The sequence below is a fragment of the Gambusia affinis genome, linkage group LG08 (genome assembly GCF_019740435.1).
Source record: "Gambusia affinis linkage group LG08, SWU_Gaff_1.0, whole genome shotgun sequence".
Classification (NCBI taxonomy): Eukaryota; Metazoa; Chordata; class Actinopteri; order Cyprinodontiformes; family Poeciliidae; genus Gambusia; species Gambusia affinis.
The window spans coordinates 13363415-13386844 of NC_057875.1; the positions used below are offsets into that span (position 1 = coordinate 13363415).

Here is a 23430-nt window from a genome sequence, read left to right on the forward strand (position 1 = left end):
GTTTGTTCTGGTTGCTAGCCTGCAGCCAGAAGCTTAACATGAATCCTGTAACTCCTTACCTTAATAAGAAATATTTCCTAACAAACTGGTTTTATGCAAAACCAGGTGGGGGAAGATTGTATAAAACCTTTGGCATCACATGTGATGCCAAAGTTTCTTCCTAAAACTTTGGAATTTCTTGATACCAGCACCAGCCTCGTACGTTGGTACCAATTGCACTAAACTGGCTCATTTCAGATCCAAGAAACTTTGCAAAGCATTAGCTTAGCAGCTTTCTGCAGCGGACATAGGATGACTTAATCTGAAAAGGTGTCAAAAAAGTTGAAATTTTACAGCTTCAATTGCGAATTTCTTTTTTACATTAATGTAAACCAACTTAATTTCACTAAATTTGTGCTTCATGTGTCCAGTTTTACGTACAGCTGTGCCACGTGTTGTCTTGTGTACAGTACACATTTTCTTGTTTACAGTAGACCAAAAAAGCTGCTTATGTAATATAGATCACTCTCTCAGGATTTCTTGTCCCTCCTATCTCACACTCTCCTCCTGTCATTCTCACACTGTCTGTCTCTTTGTGTGTGCATCTGTCCCACCTCTGTGCTTGCCAGGTTTCACACCAACTCACCCAAAGGCAAAGCAGATTTACAGATTACCTCTGTCTTGATGCTAAGTGCATTACATGCATGCATGTAAAGCTAAAGCCTTGCTCAAGCACATGCGATCCCTGCAGTGCTGGTTGTCTCGGTGTGAACTCATCCTGCAGAGTTTTCCCCCTTTTGGCTGTCGTATAACAAGCAGGGATGGGAGTCCCTGTGTGCTGTAGCTTATTTTTCTAGACGCAGTAGGCCAGACAGGTGTAGTAAATGTGACTGCTATACAGGTCAACCTTCACATGTATTTAGGCTGACGCAGCGTGGTGAATTAAAATCAAAACAGTTTAAACTGGGACACGTCTTGGCTAAATATGGAGCTGTTGTGCTGTTGAACCAGAAAGTACTCAAAAGTTGTTTAAAAATCCATTTGCTGTTAATGGCAAGATTTACAGCCTCTGTTTGATCCGAAGAGGTGATCTCTCCTCCTTTCTGTCTTCATTTCCCTCAATCTATTAGTCAGGTGTCTGTTAGGCGAGGTTTATACCTTGGTCTCCATGGTGATGAGGGATTAGCACATGTTGGTTGTCTGGCCTGAACGTGACTTTGCAAAAGAAGTCTACATATTGAATGTGGAAATGGTCACAGAGCACAGAGTCTGCTTAAGCTCCTGAAACTCTTTCACAATGAGTGTTAACTGTTTAAATTGGCTAAAAATAAGTGTGAAGTTTGCCCACTATGAAGAATTAATAACTAAGTAATAAGATGTAAATACAACGTGCAACATCTGCTCTTGTCCTTTTAATCTACCTTCTTTCTGTTTAATGGGTAAAATCAAATATACTTCACATTAACTAAATTATAAGAACTACTTTGACACATGCCTGCCAGTTTAATTCTTGTTTGTTTTTTTTATTAAATGTCTTTGAACACCAGGAAGAAAGATGTTTTGTTCCATTTTGTTAGCCTGTTATGGTCTTGGTATTTCAGATGAGAACATTATGCATCTTAGGGACTCTATGAATGAGATTAATTGTGACTGTGAACAGTGTTTGGACTCAGTTCATGGTCTGTTATTTGAATCTGATTGCATGTAAGTTAGGCCAGTTGTGCTCAAAGAGGCACATGACTGACAACATGATGGATGACATGCAGGTTTAGTTCATGTTCTTACTGGTTGTTTCTGTGCCTCGGTTCTGCTAATGCAGCTTGTAAACTTGGGAACACAAACACCTTTGAGTCTTCCAGCTCTCTGTGGATGCTGATCTGGAAGATCTTTGTTAGGCCTCATCACATCACAAGATGATATGCTTGTGAAATTATTCAATAATAATAATAATTAAAAAAAATTCAAACCAACACCTACACTGTGCAAGACTTAATGAAATCCAGAAAACATAAGTTAACTTTTAGCAAGAACTTTAGTTCAGAGCTGTCAGAATAATTTGCTTTGGACTTTGTCTGCTATTTTTTCCAGACGATTTGTTGAACTGGGCCGTGATAATGCAATCACTCCATGTTTTCTTAAAAAAAACTGAAAGAAGTGGACAAAAGAAAAAGTTTTGTCTTTGCAAATAAAAATCTACCCACAATCCCCTCGTCCGTTGACTAACTAGTCCATCCATCCAACCATTAACCAACCCATTCAACCGTTTGTTCAATCATTCACCCACCAACTCATCCCCCCATTGCCCAACCATTCAGAGGTCGTCCTCTTCACTTATCCATCCACTTGACTATCAAACCACCAATTAAAACTTCAACCAATCTATCCATATATCCACTAGTCTGTCCACCCAATGACCCACCCCTTCATTTTTCATCCACCTGCCGTCAACCCACAAATACCTATTGACTTTCCCATCCAAAGCCTCACCCACCCATTCGTCTGCCTATTGAGCCCAGCTACTCTCCATCCTATGTACGGATCGACCCACCAACCCATTCCACCACTTCTCCACTCTTTGACCCACCAGGTCAGGTCATCCAGCCATTGACCCACTGAGCCACAAAAAACACTCATTCATCCAAGGTATCATAGGCAAACAAAACTCTTTACTTTGTCTAAATGCTTAGCGTTAATTGAAACAACAAACAGTCAAACCCTGCTTTTAAACCAAACTATCTTCAGAATTTTTTCTCCTGATAAAGTCAGAATCTAATATTGTTAAAGAAAAACAATTTAACAGATGCTCAGTGGTTAACCTTGTACTAAATACTTGTTTGTGCTGCTGGTACTGCATTTTCCTGAATCACCAATTGCTTTCACATGTGGGCTTAATTTGTTTTGCTGATGTGCTTGTTTGTTGGGTAAAATCATTTCATGTGCCGAGGGACGGCAGCTTTAAAAAGTTGTAAAACTGCAGCTCGTGATGTTTGTTTCTCTTGCAGGATTTTATCAGATACACATTCAATTTGTCCTTTTTGGCCATATGCACATGCATGCTGAGCTCAATGATGGTGTCCGTAAAATTAAAAAAAGCTATCTTAATTGTGCTGTGTTTAACGAATTAACATATCAGGTAGACAGAGTTTAAACTATTATTCCTCTACACTGAGTCATTACAGCACAGTAAGAAGGTCATAGGTCAACCAGTTAGAAAAAATGCTGTTGCTTCATTGATCTTTAAACAGTTTAGTCACTGGTTAGTATCCTCCTTATATGTTTCATTCTGTATTATTCTTAAGGAGACCTTTATTATCCTTGATCTGCTCATAGTGAATGCACCAAAACAAAAATTTGGGCCCACATTGATATCCGATAGTATTATTGCGGATAACTGACATTTACCGATATTAGATGCACTTCCCTGCTTTTTTGACACAATGAAAAAAATAACCACATGACTGATGTTGTTTTTCTGCTGTAAACACTCCACAATCCTACACTGCGCCATTGTACCACAACGTCAAGCGCCTCCCTTCCTGCTCCTGATACACATACCAAAAAGGCAACAAGATGGAAATAAACATCAGTAGTTTTCAGACTAGTTTTATTTATCTCAGCAGTATTGATAGGCCGATGTTAATGCTGATATATAGTACATCCATAGCATTTACCATCGGTGGTTCACAGTTGGAAAGTTTATCTTACAGAAAGTGTGGAATGGTGTTTACTGATGCTGCAAAAGTTGGACTCCTACAGTTTGTTTTAAAAAAAGTCTGTAAGTTTGTTTAATCCCAAGACAAACACAGAGATATCTCTTCTGACTGAACCTATCACAAAAAAAAAACACATTCTCCCTGGTCCTTTTCTAAATTCCTTAACCTGCTTGGAGGATTTTTTTCCCCCTGGCTTAACTATGTAATTTCATTTGAACTGAGTAACTCTGGTACCACTGGTGCTGCCCTTTGGTACCTGCATGAGTTTTCAGACCACCCAAAGAAGTACTTGTTTAATTCAGTCTTCTCTCCTGTGTAGAGAAGACTCTCAGAGCTCTGCAAGAGGAAGGAGGGAGGGGGAAACGGATTGTTGAGATGCCGACTGAAAGGAATCGGCAGCTCATCCCCAGCCTGGACAGCAGAACTGCAGTGTGGCGTGCCAGTGCACATTTTAAAACATCACGACAGTCTGCTTCCTTGCTCCGCTGTGTTTGCCCTCCCTCCAGCCTGCCTAACTTCTTTCGGCACTTTTACCCCTACTCCATCTTTCGTTCTCGTGGCTCTTACATCATTTGACTGGAGTTTTTCTCATCAGTGCAGCAGCAAGCAGATGAGTCAGGCTGGACTGACTCTCCTCTGTTCTCTCTATCGTGTCTTCCCCTTTCTCTCCTCTCTTCCTGCGGTCGTAGCCAGCAGACTGCATCGCCCAGAGGGAAGGCGAGCGAGAGAGAAATCGCCCCCCTCCTCCTATCAGCTATCTCCTGTTGGACCTTCGCTTCCCTGCTGAGTGCCAGCATGGGCTCAGTCAGAGAAATCAAGTCCAAATATTCCTTAATTTGAAATCAATCATGTACTAGATCATGATTCTAGAAATTGTGTCTGTTGTGTAGTGTGGAAATGTGAAACTGGCTCTATGGCTCATCCTCGACTATTCTTGCGGCTGTGTATGTTTGTGAAGCTGCTCAGCCAGACAGTGCAGGCAGACAAGTGTCTGTGCTGACTGCAGATGAGACTGAGTGTTTACTGACACGGAGAGCATCAGCTACACATGCTCTTCCTTATGCCCGTTCTCAGTTTGTGGAAGTTTAGCTTGTCTGCTTTTCTGTTTCTATTTTTTATTTTTATTTTTTTGTGCCTAAACTGACAAAATACTGATGACGAAAGCTTTTTTTTTTTCTATAGCACTCAATTATTTTAGCTGAAACTTATTATAGTAGCAGAGATACTAGCAACCTTTCTGGAAGTATCTTCCATAGACTGGCTGTCATACGTTGTATTATATTAAAATTATTCCAAAGTGTGATATCTATTACCTGTTTGGCACTTCTGCATCTTCACAGCATCACAAACTGCAGTCTACAAGAGCTTTTCCTTACCATCTCTCTTTAGCATGTTGAGATAGAAACACTATGAAGATTCATCTTGTTCCACTTCTCTTTTTTTTATCTGTCCATCTTCTACGTTGGCATACCTGTGTCAATACCTGTTGCCACAGAAACCAGTATTAGCCCCCCCTGCAACTTCTATAGTTTGTCCTGCACAATAATTATATATGTTTACTAATTGTATCCAAAGTAGTCCATCCAGCTTTCAGTCATCCTCCCTCTTATCACACAGCCACCACTGAGAGATTATCTTCATGCAGTTTCCATCCTGTTTCTGCTCATCAGCCATAAATGTCACATGAGACAGATAGAGACGATAACTGCAGATTGTGGGAAAATAAACGGCCTCTTGGAGCAAACCTGCTGCTTTTATGGAAGGAAATGAACAATGTGCAGTGCACTGTTTCCTACACATACATCAAATAACCTTTATTCAGACAGGTGCAATCAGAACATGACTGTATGTAGTGTGGTTGGCCTGCATTTTAGGTTTTTCACAACTTCAAGTCTATACAAATATTCAGGAATCACTGAATAAATGTAATTAGTCACATTGTATTCAATTTTATCATACAGAACTGATTACTGCCTGACATGTAGAGTCCAAAAACTATTTAAACAGAAAACAACTCTGACAACACGGAGGAAGTTAAAAGATCCCAGAAAGCATCACATCATGCCCCGGTTTAAGGAAATGTAAGAACAAATGAGACAAAGTCTGGAAAGGTTACAGAGACATTTTGAAGCCCTTGGGACAGTAGAGAAACGCAGTGGACACTATTGTCCACAACACATGAAACGGTGTCCCAGGAGACCCTGGCCTACTAAACTTACAACAGGACATGAATGGTTTGTACAGGAGGTGATAACAGAACCAAGAACTACATAACAGACTGCAGTAACTGGCTCTAGTTAAGGTCAGTTCTCCTAAATATTTTCCCAGAAGGAGACTGGGGAAACCATGTCTCACATTTGTCCAAACCTGTCTTTATATAAAATATTTTGTAAAGTGACATTAACAAAAGGAGAACTTTTTGGAAGATGTGCATCTTATTATATCTGGCAACAGAAAAAGAAAATCATACCAACAGTCAGGCATAGTGGTGGTGGGATGATGGTCTGGGCCTGGTTTGCCAACTCAGGACTTGGATGACCCACCATAATTACTGGACCCATAAAGGTCTGTTTGAATGCCAGAAAATCCAGAAGGAGCATGTAAAGACATGAGTTGGATTTATGCAGACGGAGGAAGTCCACCATTAAAACCAAAACTGTTTCGCAGTGAGAAATATTTCAGCATAAATGCTGCAACAGAAGAAATCTATAAGTGGGCAAACATTTTTTTTTAATTTCTTTGCAGACATTGCAGATTGTTTTATAAAAGCCCCATTATTGAAACACACAGTTACCGCTGTGCTCGCTCAATCTTTCATTTATTTGTTGATCACAGCATGACAGCATTCCCATTACAAGAGAAATGTATCGTGGAATAATTGTGATGGTTCCCATTAGGTGGATTGGGATAAAATCTGCTCACAATCTCAGTAATAATTGATCAGATTTCCACTATTGTTCTTGGTTCTTGCATTAGGATTTCTTACCTTGTAATTTTTTAATGTTTTTATTCAGCAACTCAAACAACATCACTGTTAACAATATGCAAAAATGGTTGGATTCTAGTTTGAATATATGTTAATCTGATGGTTTCTGTCTCCACAGGGAAATGAGCTGAGAAAGATTCTCCTCACTCGCTACTTTGGAACTCAAAAGCTTCACTCCAAGTCGGAGGGTGGGAGTGGAAACAGTTCTTCTGGAGGTTTTGTCAAGCAGTCATCGGGAGGTACTGAAAAACCCCAAAGAACCTCAGCAGACACCAAAATAACTGCTCTCTGCAGGGGGAGCAAATGCAGCTAACATGACAGCAGAGATGTGCAGTTTAGGAAATGTTGGCAGATTTTTTAAAACTATTTTAAAGTAATTTCTGAAGTATTGCTTACAGTAAATTTGCCTATTGTGTAGGTATGTATGTAAATGTTTATGCCATGTTATTCTTACCCTGTGAGTAGCTGGGAAAAAAACCTGACAAATATTTCATACTTAATTAAAGTTTTGTTTCAAAAGATAAAAACTTGAAAGTGGGATTACTACTTGGTATCGCCATCTGAAAAGAGTTGGAGCTTGTAAATACAAGTAAACCTGTATTTTTTCTTGTTTGAATAGTTTTTCTCCCCTCAAGCAAAATGGTTCATAAATCACAGGGATCACAGATTTTAATTTTGTCGGAGTGAAACCTCCAGGATGTGTCCGACTTCAGGTTATACATGGCGACAATGGAAGCTTATTTACCATTGGTGTCTGATTGTGACACCGAAAGTTATTTAGAGATGTTTTGCATATATTATCATACTTTCTACAGAATCTGCAGTTTTTTGTCAGTATTTATTCATTTTAGTAATATTTAGTTTTCATTTGCCTTTCATTGCTTCAAATTTACTATCGAATGGATATTGGACATTTACACACTGAAAGGTAACCTTGAATTGAATTAATCTCTTTTATGTATGAAAGTCAGTTTTTTATACAGGTTTCTGTAGGTTTGGATATTTTTTTTCTCTCTTAGAGCTGATGTAGGTAATTTTTATTTTTTAACTGGCCCACTTGTTAAAATGGGCCTGACGGTATAAGATGAGACAGATAATCAGTTATTGTCTGTTGAAGGTTCTGCCTCACTGGACTCAGACAAGCCATGCAGCAGCATGGTGGAAATTCAGTGCCTCTTGGACAAGGTTGGGGCTACAGAGCTGGTAATCGACCTCATAGTCAGCACCAAGAACGACCTGGTGTTCGAACAGAGCATTTTGCTGGGCATCGCTCTTCTGAAGGGAGGAAACACTCAGATTCAGGTGCGCTGCACAGATATTCATGCCCATTGTTCTCAATCTCTGTATTTGGATTGTGTATTTATTATCGCTCTCACTCCCACCCAGAACTCCTTCTACAACCAGCTGTTTAAGCAGAAGAACTCTGAGAAGTTCTTCAAGGTTTTCTACGATCGCCTGGACATGGCCCAGCAGGAGATCCGGTCCACTGTGTCCGTCAACATGTTTGATTTCAGCTGCAGAAAAAGGGAAGATGACAACAATTTTTGCAATATCAGGTTTAGAAAAGGTAAGCTGAGTAATTATACATTGAAGTATTTCACCTGATTTCATTCATTTGTTTATTTCCTGAAGACTGCCATTGTGAACATTTTTGAACATTTTGAACAACTCGAATGTAAATGCACCCAAGTGCAACCGAGGCTTATTTCCTTTGTTTGTTCCCCTGTTTGGTTGAACAGAGGCTGAATAGCATAAAATAATTAAAGTAAGAAAAAAAGAAAGAAAAAGAGTTAAAAAGTAAAAAGTGGAGGTGAAGATGGCTGCAGCTAAATGCAAGACAAAACAACCAGGAGGCCAATAAAACGCATTGATGTTTGTTGTTGATGCTTTACAGAATAACACAGAGTATAAGCTGCACAAAGACTTTTGCAATACTTTTATCCATCTCGTAACCCAATAAAGATGTTGTCTTTACCGCCTGTCATTATCCCCAAATGCCTGTTAGCCACACGTATTTACATGAAAAACTGAGTCACTAGGTTTCTACCTGAGAGGAGACAGGCATTGCCATAGAAACAATTATTCTTTTGCACCGTGTGAGGTCCTGAGGTTCAGCTTGGCCTTAATTTTTTCTTTTTCTTTTTTAAATAAATCAGCGTTGGATAAATCCAGAACAATTTTGGTTGCGCTGCTGACATGCCGTTGTTCCCATTTCATGCAGTCACATGTCAAAAGCCCATGTGACACCCTACATCACAAGATTTATAAAAGCTCATTGTATCAGGATTTGCTGGTTTTAAGCCACCGAACCCCACTTAATTATGCCTCACTTGTCAAAAGGATGCCTCTACATTTTTTATTTTATTATTACTGCTTCAATGCCTAAAAGGATAAATGTTTGCTGTTCAGCTGCATCAATTTACACAAAGTCATTTGCCCCTAAATGCTGCTATGCAATCCACTTATCATTGCTTTGCAGAGAAGGACTCGAGCATGTATATGAGGGAAGAGATGCGAGGCCAGCTGAAGGAGGCCTCGTCGGCCACGTTGAAGGCCATCTCCTCCTACAGGAACGAACTGGATCCCGATCTTGAGTTTGGCCAGAACAGTGATGCAGGTGGAGCCGACGAGGTTGAAGAGGAACCCGAGATGAACTGGTCGATCGCCATCATGAAACCTGTGCTGCGGTATCTCCAGCTGCTCTGTGAAAACCACAATTCAGACCTGCAGGTGCTGAAATCCATCTGGAACAACTGATGTCCTTGTTGTTGTTAAAACAACTGATAATCTAAACTATGACTTTTGTCTCGGGCTTCAGAACTTCCTCCGCCATCAGCACAATAAGACCAACTACAATCTGGTGTGTGAGACGCTTCAGTTTCTGGACTGCATTTGCGGAAGCACCACGGGAGGCCTGGGGCTGCTGGGACTTTATATTAATGAGAACAACGTGGATCTGGTGCGCCAAACCCTAGAAACCATCACAGAGTACTGCCAGGGTCCCTGCCATGAAAACCAGGTAGGGCCTTATGTGTTGAAAAAATAGAAACTTGTTTACATTATAACATAATACAGAGTGATAATCTTAGTCTGTGTTATGCCACATCCAGACTGTGAGCAATTGAATTGAGCCCCGGGGCTAATTTCATGCATTTATTCCCCTCCGCTTCTGCACTCACAACAATCTCACTACATATCCCATAATACTATGCAACAGTCTGACTCCCTGCATTGCTTCCCCTCTTCACCCCTGAAATGATGTCCAAACTCCAAGCTGCTCAAATGCTCTGCAGTGCATGTAGTCCCACTGAGTCTCCACAGCTCAGAATACAACAACAAAGATTAGTGAATTTGTTGCAAAGACATGAGGTCAGGCATCTCAAAGACAAAATGACTCTGAGACATCTTTGGAAATGCATTCATTGCACCTGTTCCAGTTGAGATTTTAGATCAAACCAGGATTGTTTTACTTTAACATATAAAAATGGATTTCATTTTCCACCGGAAGTGTGATAAGTTCACGTTTTGGCTCTATTGGCAGCTGCAAACTTCAGGACCTAGATTTCTACAGAAAATTCAAAAACTATTTCACAAACAAAGATTAGTTTGAACGAATGAGCAACAGTTCCTTTTTTTCCCCCTAAGTCCAGGTAAGACATTCCAGGTGTATTTGATTTAGTAAGTATTTAACTCAAGGAATGCATCAGCTCTAGCCCATGTCTTGGGGTAAATCACTGTTCGGTGGCTCTTGTACACATCCTGGTAATCTCCATCATACCCTTTGCTGCAGTCTCCTCTTAAGAAAGCAGCTGTCTTTTTGTCATTTCACACATTTTCCTTCCACTTAATTTTCTGTTAATATACTTGTGTGAAAAATCAGCTTCTTTAGCTATGACTTTTTGTGGCTTGCTGTCATCATGGATGGTATCAGCGACAGTTTACTGGACATCTGTTGAGTTAACCGTCTTCCCTTTGACCATGTTGTGAAATAAAGACGATAATATTTCAATGATGAGCCAATTTATTGAGATTCACTTTGATACACACTCTGTGTGCTCAGTTTAAATGTATGCTCTATAATATGTTCTAGTTTGTTTTGACTGCATTAACTACTCATGTTCCTCTCCTGCAGACATGCATAGCAAAACATGAGTCCAATGGCATTGACATTATTATAGCGCTGATTGTGAACTCCATTAACCCCCTGGGAGAGAATCGCCTGGACCTGGTGCTGGACCTCAAGGTGAGAAGCAAATCCTCAAGAGGACTCTTTCTATAAGCCACAGCTGCAATGTGTTTGTTCTGGTTTTTAACAAAGGTTTTATCAAACTAGTTATCCGTCAAAACTTCAGGCATTCATGTCAGCAGCTTAAATCACTTAAAAGATGTATGTTGGGGCCTTTTTATTTCAGAACAATGCTTCCAAGCTGCTGCTGGCCATCATGGAGAGTCGCCATGACAGTGAGAATGCAGAGAAGATTCTCTACAAGATGAGACCCACTGAGTTGGTGGGTGTTTGTGTTTGTCTGCACAGGTTAAAGATAACGCCCCCTGCATTGCCAACAAACTTGTCCGAACTTGCCTGATTTTTAGGTGGATGTAATGAAGGAAGCCTACACTCAGGGTTACGAGACTGAGGAGGACATGGACAACGCTGGTGAGCGGATCAAACCCAGAGACGTTGGACACAACATTTACATCCTGGCCCATCAGGTTATTAAAAAAGCAACAGCTGTTGTTTGTCTGTGACTTATGCATTGGCATTTTTTTTGTTTGTTTGTTTCTGTCCGACCCTCTGCTGACCTCAGGGCTGTGCACGCTAGCGCTTTATTAATGATTGAAGACTGCTCCACTGTGAATGAACTCTTCTGACACTAAAATTAGTTTTCATGATGTGATGCTGCTTCATGTCAATGAAAAAGAGCAGAGCAAGTCTAGCAGGTCCTCCACTCTGCCAGTGTTCGTCTGAGTGCCAGAGGACTTAGTTTTATTAATGAAACAGCTGGTTGCCATTTACTTTTAATCTTCATGCAACTTTTACGTCTGTAAGTTTTTTGTGGTCCATTTGATTTGTACTTGGATGTCAGAATTTCTGAGATGCAACATAGAAAAATCTAATGGATATCTAAGTTGGAAATCCCAGAGCCAACAAGAGTTATCTTATGCACTCCAGACAATATTCATTAGAAAAAGAAAATGTGGCACATAGTCAATCTTCATAAAATAAATCTTGTGGACACAAATCTACTAAGACTTATTTTATTTAAAACACACAGTGTTTTAACTGATTAACATTTTTAACTGCTTTGTTATTGAAATGCATTTATTAATGTATTTTAGGGTAACAAGTTATCCATTTGCTATGAGATGTTACCACTGATCTGATCATTATTATATAATATTTGTTTATATATTTGTTTTCTTATTACATTCTAAATAGCTTTGATGAAGGTAGAAGCTGACAATCAATGAGAATTTTAATTTCCACTTTTCCAGTCAAATTCTTAATTTTTATGGATGGTTTTGTGAACAACTATTCAAACCTCAGCAGACAAATTATTTCCAAGGATGGTGCTGGAAGCTTTTTCTCATAGGGTGGGGTTGGTTTAAAGAGCCTCTTTTTTTTATTATTAAAGGAGCTCAGGAAACAAAAGGAAAGTTTTAAAAGCTTCTCAAATTAACTGAGATTGGATAACGGGGTTTATTGTTATATGTATATATTAAGTGATTAACCTCTAAAAACAATGACATATCACACTTTTGTGTTAGTTTATTTGTTTTTTAATGAATTTTAAAATAAGGATACATTTTTTTCAATAATTATGAGAAGGCCAAGTTTTGTAATTGATGTGAATTTCTATAGCTGTTTTTTTTCCATATAAACCCCCTTTTTTTAAAAAAAGAAAAAAAGAAGAGGATAAGAATTTAGACATGTCCTCACATTATGTTGTGTTTTTTTTTTTATTTTGTTTAGTTGGCCAGACACAATAAGATCTTGCAGCAGAGCCTAAGGCCTAGTTTGGGGCTGGATAACGACAAGGACGAAGCTCTTCATTACTACGCGAAGCACACAGCACAGATAGAGGTAAAGCTTGACTTCACTCCGCCAGATTTCTTATGATGTGGAATTTTTTGAAGCAAATCAGTGTCGCTTTTCAGATTGTGCGCCACGATCGCAGCATGGAGCAGATTGTGTTTCCTGTCCCAAACATCTGCGAGTACCTCACCCAGGAATCCAAGAACCGCGTGTTCACCACCACCGAAAGAGACGACCAGGGCAGCAAGGTGAACGACTTCTTCCAGCAGTTCGACAACCTCTACAACGAGATGAGGTGGCAGAAGAAGATACGCAGTAAGTGGCTTTAAATAGTGCCTGCGGCTCCAGAATCCCATCACAGTATAGTGGATAGTATCTATTATGTTTGAAGAAACAAGCTAAACTTTCTCTCCATTCTCCTTTGCACAGAAAACAAGGCTCTGTTCTGGTTCTCCCGGCACTTCTCTCTTTGGGGAAGCATCTCTTTCTACCTGGCCTGCGTGCTCAACCTCACCGTCGGAGCTTTCTACCCGTTTGGAGATGATGGAGATGAGGGTAATCAAGCTGCCAGTCTGAAATTTATATCCCTTAATCGCTGCCAGGAATGTCACTGTTCTTTTAATGATCCCTGGGAAGTTTTGTTTTTCCAAGGTGGAATAATCATACAACAAATATCTGCACTGATTTTTAAAAAGAATTATTTGTGCATCAGTTAAATTTTATTGCAGACTTTCTGTAATCAAATGGTTATTAATACTCTACATATGTATGCATATTCATCATTCAGCACATGTAGTTAACCCCGAGATAAGCAGCTGAATTTCTACTGATATTTCACCACTTTTTGGTAATCGGAAATGATGGCATCTGTTTTAGGCATGTTGATGACATTTCCAGTAGAGTTAATGTGGATTTCATCCCAAGATAAAAAAAAACAAAAAACATAAAAACATGCGTTATTCCTCTGCACTATTAAATATTTGTTTTGGGTTCACACCTAATAAAACCTCTGCAGATGAATAGGTAGGTGTGTACAGAATGTGCTTAGAGATCCTTTTACTGTTTAATTGCACCTTCTGATGCAAGACAACAGTGTCTCTGCTCAGCTCTACTCTGAAATGTAATTGGTATTGAAAGAAAACAGCAGAGTGGAAATCCAAAGCCAATTCTGCATGGAAGTGTGTGTTTATGTTCATATAGCTTTAGAAAGACCAAAGAAGGATTAGATGAAGACGTGTTAGATGACTCAACACTTACACTTCATACCCAGCTGTTCCAGCATCATTTGTGAAAAACATTTAGTCCATCGACAACATGGACTAAATGTTGTCGATGGACTAAATCGACAACATGACCACAGTTATATCAAACTGGTTTTGTGCAGTTGATCAAATGAAGTTATTTCTTTAGAGTCATTGTTCTCCGTTACTCATCCCTGCTTTGTAGTTTCCCAGAGAACCCCGAGCTTCAATGGTTTGTTTACCCTGTAATCTGCTGAAGAGATGGTTGTTTTGAGCAGTAATTTCCCCCCGGACTGTTGTTTGACATGTCTAAGTGTTGCCTTCACCACAGTGTGCCAAGTTAAGCTCTACACTCTGGTGAATAATTTATCAACAAGCCGCCACGTCTTCAAGCATTGTTGATCTTTATGTTTTATTTATATTTTGTGTCCAGGCACCTTGTCCCCATTCTGGAATATCTTCCTGTGGGTGGCGTTGGGCATCTCCACCGCCCTGCTTCCTGTCCTACCCAAGCAGTGGGGCATCGTGTCCTTCCTCGTCTCGCTCATTCTACGTGCCATTTACACTATGGGCCTCACTCCTGCTCTGCTTTTGCTAGGCTCTGTAAACGTAAGTGAGGAATGCTTTTGTATTGAGGCAGTGAACTATTATGTCTTCTATTAAATAATATTTTTCTTTTTCTCAGCTTTTCAACAAATTGGTGTTCATTGTAAGTTTTGTGGGCAACAAGGGAACATTTGCTCAAGGCTACAAAGCAGTCGTGATGGACTTGCTCTTCCTCTACCATTTGGGTTATGCTTTAATCTGTGTCTTGGGCCTCTTTGTGCACGAGTTCTTCTACAGCTTTTTGGTAAGAAATTCTTATTTTTGTTTTTCATTTTTAAAATGACCGTTATCATTCTCACTGATGTGAAGTTTCTTTTAGCTGTTTGACCTGGTGTTTCGAGAGGAGACGCTGCTGAACGTGATCAAAAGTGTGACAAGAAATGGCCGCTCCATCATCTTGACAGCAATCCTTGCTCTCTTCCTGGTCTACTTTTTCTCCATTATCGGTTTCATCTTCTTTAAGAATGATTTCCAAATGGAAGTGGACCACCTGCATACAAGTAGGTACCTTTAGTCCTCAGGTTTATGTGTTAGGATTTGTTTTTCTACCTCAGGTCATATAAATTGGAAAGATGCATTTTCATTCCTGGCTTGTATTCCCTTACTTAATCTGCACCATCTCTGATTGTGGCAGTTTTTCCTAACTGTATGGGCTTGGTGTAGTTTGATTTTCTTACTAACTAATGAGACGAAGCTAAAGAAGACCACACGATGTAATAATAAAGACAAAAATGTTTTGCTAATGTGGTTCCATAAGTTTATCCCAGCTAAGTTTTTCTGACATTTGCACAACCAGCATCTTTTAGCAAAGCTATAGTTTTCAAATTGCACAATATTATCCTTCTGATTCTTTACAAAGTGTTTAACATTCTTTGTATTTCTATACATTTCTTTAGAGTAGGGGTCCCAGGCAGAATATAATTTTCATCAGTGCCTGTCTAAATACTTCTAAAACCTTGCTGAATGAGTTATTATCTAATAAAACCAAACCAAAATATTTTTCCCACAATAGAAAAAGGTGATTTTTTTTTTTTTTTTGTGGTTTTCTTTTACACATGAACAACAACAAACTGGAACACATGGTAGCGGCTAAATTATGCTATAGAGTTATCATTCTTCACTTGAACCAGTTTTTGTGTCAAATTGGAAAAGATTACGTATCATCTAAAATTTCAACCCGTTCTCACTCCCAACTCGTCATATATTGACGCGTGGGACGTCCTTCCGCGTCACATATTGGCCGCAATTCTTTCGGCGTCAATATGTGGCCGAGGGGTTTTACCTTATGCCTTACCGTAATTTTTTCCCTAAACCTAACCAATTTGCGGGGTTTTGAAGTTTCGGCAGTGTTTGCGAGGACCCTTCGCATGAATAATCCATGTAAAACATGCGACCTTCCGAAATCGTCAAATTCGTCAACATTTTACGGTGAAGGAACCTGCCCAAGTCGTCACATATTGACGCGAAGGGGCTACCCTTCGCGTCAATATGTGACGCATGGTCAGACGGCGTCCCAACTCGTCAATATATGACGAGTCGGGTGTGAGAATGTGTTGAAAATTTCCGTCAACAAAAAAAAATTAAGCTTTGGGATGACATAGCACGGAAAAATTAGAAATACTTTGAGTTCACCTAATGTGAGCTGCATTAAAGAGAAGTCATCCCAGTCACGTAGATTTAATAAACCTTTGGCAGGAACAGTCTGAACATTACTAAACTTACGTTACTTTTACTAAACCTGTCTCCAAAGGTGTTTCAACAAGGTTTTAGGGTAAACATGTGAAGCTACAGCTTTTTTTACTCTCTATATTTTCCACCCAAAATATATATTTTTATAATAGTAAAGGAAGAAAACATTTGAGAAAAAAGTAATTATATAATAAGCTGGCATTTTAACAGTACGGTAAGCTTTCTTTTTAGGCTAACTTTAAATAAAACACACGTCAATGAGTTTCATGTTCGTATGCATGGCTTAACTTTCGCAATTCGCAACTTCTCAAGAGAAAGCTTCTTTTGGAAACATGTAATCTACACCGAATATGTACAGTATGCTGTATAAAATATCCGGTGCCACATGTTTTGATAACACCGGGGATTGTGTGGGCGTGTTAATGAGCTGACGAACAGGAAGACATCCTGCTTGCACATGTGCACCTGTTGCATAACCTGGTGGCCGTGCCTTCCTGTGTTTTGCTGAGCAGAGCAGACACAGCAGAGCAGCGCTAGCTTATGTAACTTGCTGGGCTCACGCCTGTCTGTATGTTAGCTGAGGACTGAGTGGGGGAGCAGCTGGAGCTCCAGAGAAGCTGAGGAGCGCTCTGTCCACTGTAGAGCTCTGACCCTTACAGTGGTCTCTTCCTCCTCGTCCTCTCACTCCTAACTCTATTTTATTTGTTTTATTTATTGTAAAATAAGCTACCAGGGTGTCTGCTTATTTTACAGCAGTCTCTGTCAGTCTGCCTGACCCGATTTCATCTGAGCTGTACACCTTTTCTGGATTCCTGATCAGGGCTCTGCTCGTTAAAATGATTTGTTCAGCGTTTTGTTTTTTAGCAGCTCTTCACCACCCACCTAACAGCTGCTGCTTCAGTTTATATAATGTCTGGCTATATCTTTTCTTACCTGTTTGAATGATTAGAATAAACTGCTTGTTGTCTTGATGAAACTTTTCTGGTCTGTTTTAATGGAACAGCAGAATCTAAAAATTGCTTCCAAATGGTTTTCAGGGAGGCCAGATTTGTTGTGTGATGTCGAATCCGCAGATTCGTCTACGAAGAACAGCTGCCCTGCACCACCTTCCAAATCACTTCCTGGTAAAAATTTTTTACTGTCAGATCATTTATTTATTTTATAACTTTTTTTCACTTCACATATTGGGAAAGTCACAGTCGAGCAGTTTGACTGGCTTGTGGGTTGACATTTCCAGCCACAGAAAGGTTACTCGCACAAACATGCAGTGACACTCTCAGACTGACACCGAGGTCTGCACACAAAGAAACTTGATGAGGCAGTGGGGGTGACTCACACTTCTTGGATCCGTGGATCACCTGCGCTGCAGGGGCACACACGTGATGTTATCCACATCCTTCTCCATCCTATGCGTGGCTTCATCCATTTGCAACGCCTGTACATTTCACACCTCATAAAAATAGCAAAATTTATTTCTTCATCACCGTTTAGTGGCAGGCGACTGGAGGGATTAGTTATAAGGTCATGGTGAATGAATGGTGGTCTGTTTTATAATTTAATGTAAAACAATTAGAAGCTGGGTATGTACAAATGCAGCTTATTTCGTTGATAAATAGCTGAATAAAATATAGAGCGGCTACAAAGTCTTACTAAATTAATCATATGTCTTTTAACCCTTTTTTTACATTTTGGCCATTTATGACCACAAAGCTTCAGTGGTAATTACTAGGATTTTACATAACAAAGGAATAGTTAATTCAAAATGAGACGGAAAATGGTTTTCTATATTACTAACCAGAAACTGATCTAAACCATTTTTTTTTTTTAGCTCTTGGTGTATTTTCAGAGTTGTTGGCCTGCTGGAAGGGGTTTTGGCAGAGAGATGCCACCATCATGTTTCACTTTGGGGACGATGTGTTCAGTGTTTGCTACACAAAACACTTGGAAGGTAGTCTGGTCCAACATCTCCACTTTGGTCTCGTCTGAACACCTTCCACAAGTTTTTTTGTGTATTCTACAATCTGGTTCCCAAATTTCTTCATTGTAGGCCACAAAGAGTGGAAAAGACTTGGGACACTGATCATTTACTTAGTGTTTTAATGAGGCGGGTATACAGATGGCATCAACAGCTAATGCTTACTTATAATTGTTTTCTCAGCTACTTTTAAGTGCAAATATGCTTTAGTTTTAGAATATTTGTTACTTAGGCTTAGATTTCTGAACAGCATCGTAAAACCCTTGACTTGTTGAGTTGTGACCAGCAGTGGGTTTCAGCTTTGGGAAACACCACGTTGCTGCTGACAAAATCATTGTTTTCTTTCAGCTATTGGCTTTTTTTTCTCTTGCCACTCTGACAAAGATCAGATTTTTTGAGTGAAGAAGTAATAAAGTCGACATTTGAACTGTGATTCTCTGCAGCTCCTCCAGAGTTACCATTGGCCACATGGCTGCTTCTGTGGTTAATGACCAGCCTGTCATGAAGGATGCCATTTTCTTTACTCTCCTCTAACAATCTTTTAGACCTTCACACAATGTATGTATTTCTACTGAGATTGAGTTACACACAGGGGAACCGTAGTTACTTGTACAATAACGTCTGAAGGTTTCACTGGGGGAACCAACACCCAGCGGTCTCTATAGTACTGCATGTCACATTTTAAGGATTTTTGTATATTTATATCCGTTGCTTTTTCTTTCACTTCACAATAATGATCTAATTTGTGTGAGACTGTCATATAAAATCCCAATGAAAAAAATATAATAGGCTGGCTGTTTTACTAAAAAGAAATGTAAAAATCACAGAGGGCAAAATTATTTAAAGTTTTGCATCATATTTCTAAATTATATTCCAGAGTCTTACTGTTTATGTTTAATACATTGTCGTAGATGAAGATGACGAAGTGGAGCGTGTGTGTGACACACTGCGCATGTGCATAATCACTGTGTTGAACCAAGGATTACGCAACGGGGGAGGTGTGGGAGATATTCTCAGGAGACCATCCAAAGAGGTCAGACCATCCTAAAATTATTTTTCTCCTCTTTGTGCCCATTTGTGCTGAAATAATCCAAACATTTATTTATTTTTTTTGGTTTGACTGCATCAGTAAACTGATGTGCTGTCTCCATTTTCTTCCCCTAACCTTCCAGGAGCCTCTGTTTGCTGCTCGAGTCATTTATGACCTTCTCTTCTTCTTCATCGTCATTATTATCGTGCTTAATCTGATATTTGGTGTGATCATTGACACCTTTGCCGACTTGAGGAGTGAGAAACAGAGGAAGGAGGAGATCCTCAAAACATCCTGTTTCATCTGTGGTAAGTGCCGCCAAATGGAAGCAAAGGCTGCGATGTCGAAAATGGCATATTTTAGAAGAACACTTGTTGATGGGTTATTGACGTCACACAGGGCTGGAAAGAGACAAATTTGACAACAAGACGGTATCATTTGAGGAGCACATCAAATCAGAACACAACATGTGGCACTACCTTTACTTCCTGGTTCTGGTGAGGGTGAAGGATCCGACAGAGTACACCGGCCCAGAGAGCTACGTGGCCCAGATGATTGCAGTGAGTCTGATCACACACTTTTAATACCGCTGGATGTTTTAGTGCAATATGATATACTGTGAAAGTTGCACCTTAGATATGTGAACACACAGATGGTACTTATTTAGATGTTGGACACTAGTTATAGTTTTGCAAGGAAGTACAATGCAGTCTTTATTATTCCAGAGGAAAACAACCCGATTTCCATTTTGCTGCTGAGTTTTACCAGCTTTAGAATCACATGAGAATACAGATTTCTGAGTTTTACAGTCTGAAAGTTGCACCACTTTCCTGAGTCAGACCGTTTGGAGATTCTGCTACAGAACCAACTGATGAGTGTTGGGAAAACAAGTCTGAGCCCCCAGGCCAATGCCAGCCATCCCAATTTATTCTCCTTCACTCCTACTGCTGGAGGGAGACGGATCTCAGCGCCCAGATACCCTTCACTGAGGCGAGCTCCTAACCTGCTGGGACACAGTGCAGTTAAATGGTAATTAAACCTGCTCCAGCACTATTATTATCAGTGTAATAAGCAGCTGCAGTGAGACACAGACAACAAGCTGAACGATGTAGGGGCAGCAAGAAGGGTTTCTCCTAATGGAGTCAGATAAAGCCTAGCTGCATAATGGCACATTTTGTGATTAACAATCGCCTGTGATGGGCATAAGAATAGTGGAGTTATAAGGAACAATTTGCATTACAAACAGGTGACAGACATTGAATTAATATGCACCGGTGGGTCTTCCAACAGGTCTGCTCTCTGATGCCTGGCCAGGGTATTTCTGGGAGGTGAGGTAATGATGAGTCAGGAATTTAAATTAACACTGTCTAACAGACTGCAAAGAAGGAAAACACATGGGAGAGTAAAATATGGCACTATTTTTTTTTTCTTTTCCATTTATTGTTTGACTTCATAAAACATTATCTTTGCAATAATATTTTAACTAGGGCAGCACAACATATTGCATACGTGCTGTCGTCACACAAGCAATGTGCGGAATATTCATATCCCAAAGAGTTGTGTGAAGTGAAGTAACAGTAGATAAATATGTAAAAATGCAAGTTTATAACTCTTGGAATATGATAATTTTATATTTAAAAACCCAATTTCCCAAAATGCTAAAAATCACACTGGCAGAGGCATAGATGAGAAAGAGGAAAGAAGAATATCCCCACTGATACTGAAGCCTTCTGGGAGTTTGAGTCCTTATTAAGGAAATGTACAATTCTTAAAAAAGACCTGTATTCTTCTACTTAATTTGTTGAAAAACAGACTAAACAGCCATTTGATTTGGCCTGGAAATCAGTGTGGATTACTGGATGGAAACATTGCTCATTTTATACGTCTTTTAAAAAAGTGATGCCATTATGTTATGTTACGCTATGAGTGACTGATCACTTCTGAAAAAATACATCCCAAACACAAAATGTTGGGCAGGATTCAAGTTACTGCTGGCCTCCTTCTATACATCCTACCTCTTTATTGCCTTATTGTTGTGAAACTTTTATTATATGTGAACACCTAATGACAAGAAAGATTTCCTTAGAACAGCCCACATTATTTCCCTCCCTCAAAACTCAATTCAGAGAAAACTAGTTAAGGTTATTTTTGCAACAATATTTTTAGCCTCTACTGTGTTGCTGTGCATTAAAGAGTTGGAAGGAGACTGTGAAGTTCTTTTAAACTCACACAAGTAAATATCAGCACATTCCTCTCATTTTAGCCTTTCACAGCTGGTTGCTTGCACATTTGAGCATTTATTTTAAAATCCTTATTTGTTTTTAAAGCCACATCCTACCTCTCTGAGCTGTTCCCGTCTTAAACATCCTCCTTTCCCTCAGGTCACCTGATCAGCTCCTCCTCAGTGCGTCAAAGATGAAGCGTAGCACTTTCCCACCACTGCAAATTAGAGAGGCCTCATCTTTCTCTCTAGTCCAGTGATTTCTTGAAACTTATTTACTTTGGGTTTTTGCTATATTTTGTTTTCTGACATTTTTCTGTTTTTATTTTATAATTCGTCTTGTCCCTGTTAATTCATCCTGGTAGCTTTTTAATATGTGTGGCATTTCAGTCCTATATGGTGTTCTTAAAGGGCTTTATTGCTAAAGCCGGATTGGAAACTGGGGGGGGGGGAAACCAAACTTTCCAGAGTGGAAACCTGATGACCTAAAACACACAGAGAGGAGCACATACTCAGGTTGATTGCATCTGCTTGACAGCATAAAGTGATGCGGTGCCAAGCCGGCGAGTCGGCTCATGTTACTCAAAGTGTCTGTTCTGTCGGTGTGTTTTGGATTTGAATTGGTGAGTCAGTGAGAGTGTGCGGGTGTTTGTGAGTAAAATTATGACAGCGACTACAGGCCTAGCAGGTACTGCAGCAGCAGCAGCAGTCACAACGCTGTTACATAACCCATCTCAAGTGGCCTGCTAATAGCTCAGCCCTGCAGAGCACGTGCTCTCCTGTCCTTCTCTCTTTCATCCTCCGTCTCTTTCTTTCGCTCACATACACACAGGCACATTGTCAGTTCATGGACTCCTCTATTACCATGCAGCACACACTAGACACGCTATCTGTTGCAAACGCAGCAAGAAAAGTGATTTAAGGTCTAATTTTTGTAAAGGTAAATTAAGGAAGCTAAAAATTGTCTGCTGCTGTCAAAATGTTATTTTATTTTGTAATATATAAAATGTACTTAGAATTGCTCTACCTAGACACAAAATCACTTGGTAGCAGTGTAGTTTAACAAACTACTGTGTCACAAATAGTAACTGATTATTTACGAACAGACAGGATGTTTCACCACATGTAAAAGACACATGAACAGAAGACATGCAATACTTAAAATGTTTTGCTTAAAAATGGTAATGAAACCATAATGCAGAACATGTAATAGTGAAATATTGCTGTTTTTATTAGTAGATATCATTGTTAGCATAGATTACCTTACTAACTGTTGCAAATCTATGTATATTTTGTTAGATTATACATAGTTCTACTTTGTATAAGAACTTCCAACAGGTTGCAAATGTTTTATCCTTAATCCAGTTAATCTTTGTTGAGCAAATTTTTTTTGCTATTCAAGTGTCATTGCACGGAGATCTTTCTTCAGTTATTACTAAAAAAAAAATCTACAGTTTTTAACTCTGCTAATGTTTTCACTAAACACACAAACAAGCATCAACAGCTATTGGTAAGCAGGTGCCACACAGGCAGCCTCAGCCAATGAAGAATTACATAATTTAGAAATATTTGGTTGGATCTATCAAAACCCTTCTAAATAAAACTGCTTAAAGTAAAACGTCCTGCAGAATTACATGCCTGACTCTTGTGTGCAAGTATGCAAGTACATAGAGGAGTGATTTGGAAAAAAATTAACCTTTTCAGTTTAATTTAAGGCAAAGACATCTTTATGTATAAAACAGTATTGTCACTGATTCTGTTAAGAGAAGCTTTTGTAAAAGAGCATGAGAAGAATATTGCTGCTTTTCACATTATTTCCAAGTAAATGATCAGATTTTTTTAAAGGATTTTCACTATTGTAAAAGGTAGACGTGACATAGATATATAACTGTCAGAAGCTCTTAGATCAAGAAGATTTATATTAAAAAACATTCTATGAACCTAAAGCAAACC

At 39.4% G+C, this 23430-nt stretch overlaps 1 protein-coding gene across 1 annotated transcript in view; it reads left to right on the forward strand.

Moving 5' to 3' along the window:
* Window positions 1–23430, forward strand: part of itpr2 (inositol 1,4,5-trisphosphate receptor, type 2) — a 63392-nt gene that overhangs the window by 31207 nt on the left and 8755 nt on the right. Inside the window, exons 38-55 of the mRNA XM_044123960.1 lie at window positions 6797–6917; window positions 7796–7980; window positions 8065–8245; window positions 9158–9408; window positions 9497–9697; window positions 10811–10921; window positions 11091–11186; window positions 11272–11391; window positions 12653–12763; window positions 12838–13030; window positions 13145–13270; window positions 14390–14565; window positions 14642–14806; window positions 14882–15062; window positions 17289–17375; window positions 19138–19259; window positions 19399–19564; window positions 19656–19816. Coding sequence (XP_043979895.1) covers window positions 6797–6917; window positions 7796–7980; window positions 8065–8245; window positions 9158–9408; window positions 9497–9697; window positions 10811–10921; window positions 11091–11186; window positions 11272–11391; window positions 12653–12763; window positions 12838–13030; window positions 13145–13270; window positions 14390–14565; window positions 14642–14806; window positions 14882–15062; window positions 17289–17375; window positions 19138–19259; window positions 19399–19564; window positions 19656–19816 — 2754 coding nt within the window. The remainder of the gene's footprint in view (window positions 1–6796; window positions 6918–7795; window positions 7981–8064; window positions 8246–9157; window positions 9409–9496; window positions 9698–10810; window positions 10922–11090; window positions 11187–11271; window positions 11392–12652; window positions 12764–12837; window positions 13031–13144; window positions 13271–14389; window positions 14566–14641; window positions 14807–14881; window positions 15063–17288; window positions 17376–19137; window positions 19260–19398; window positions 19565–19655; window positions 19817–23430) is intronic.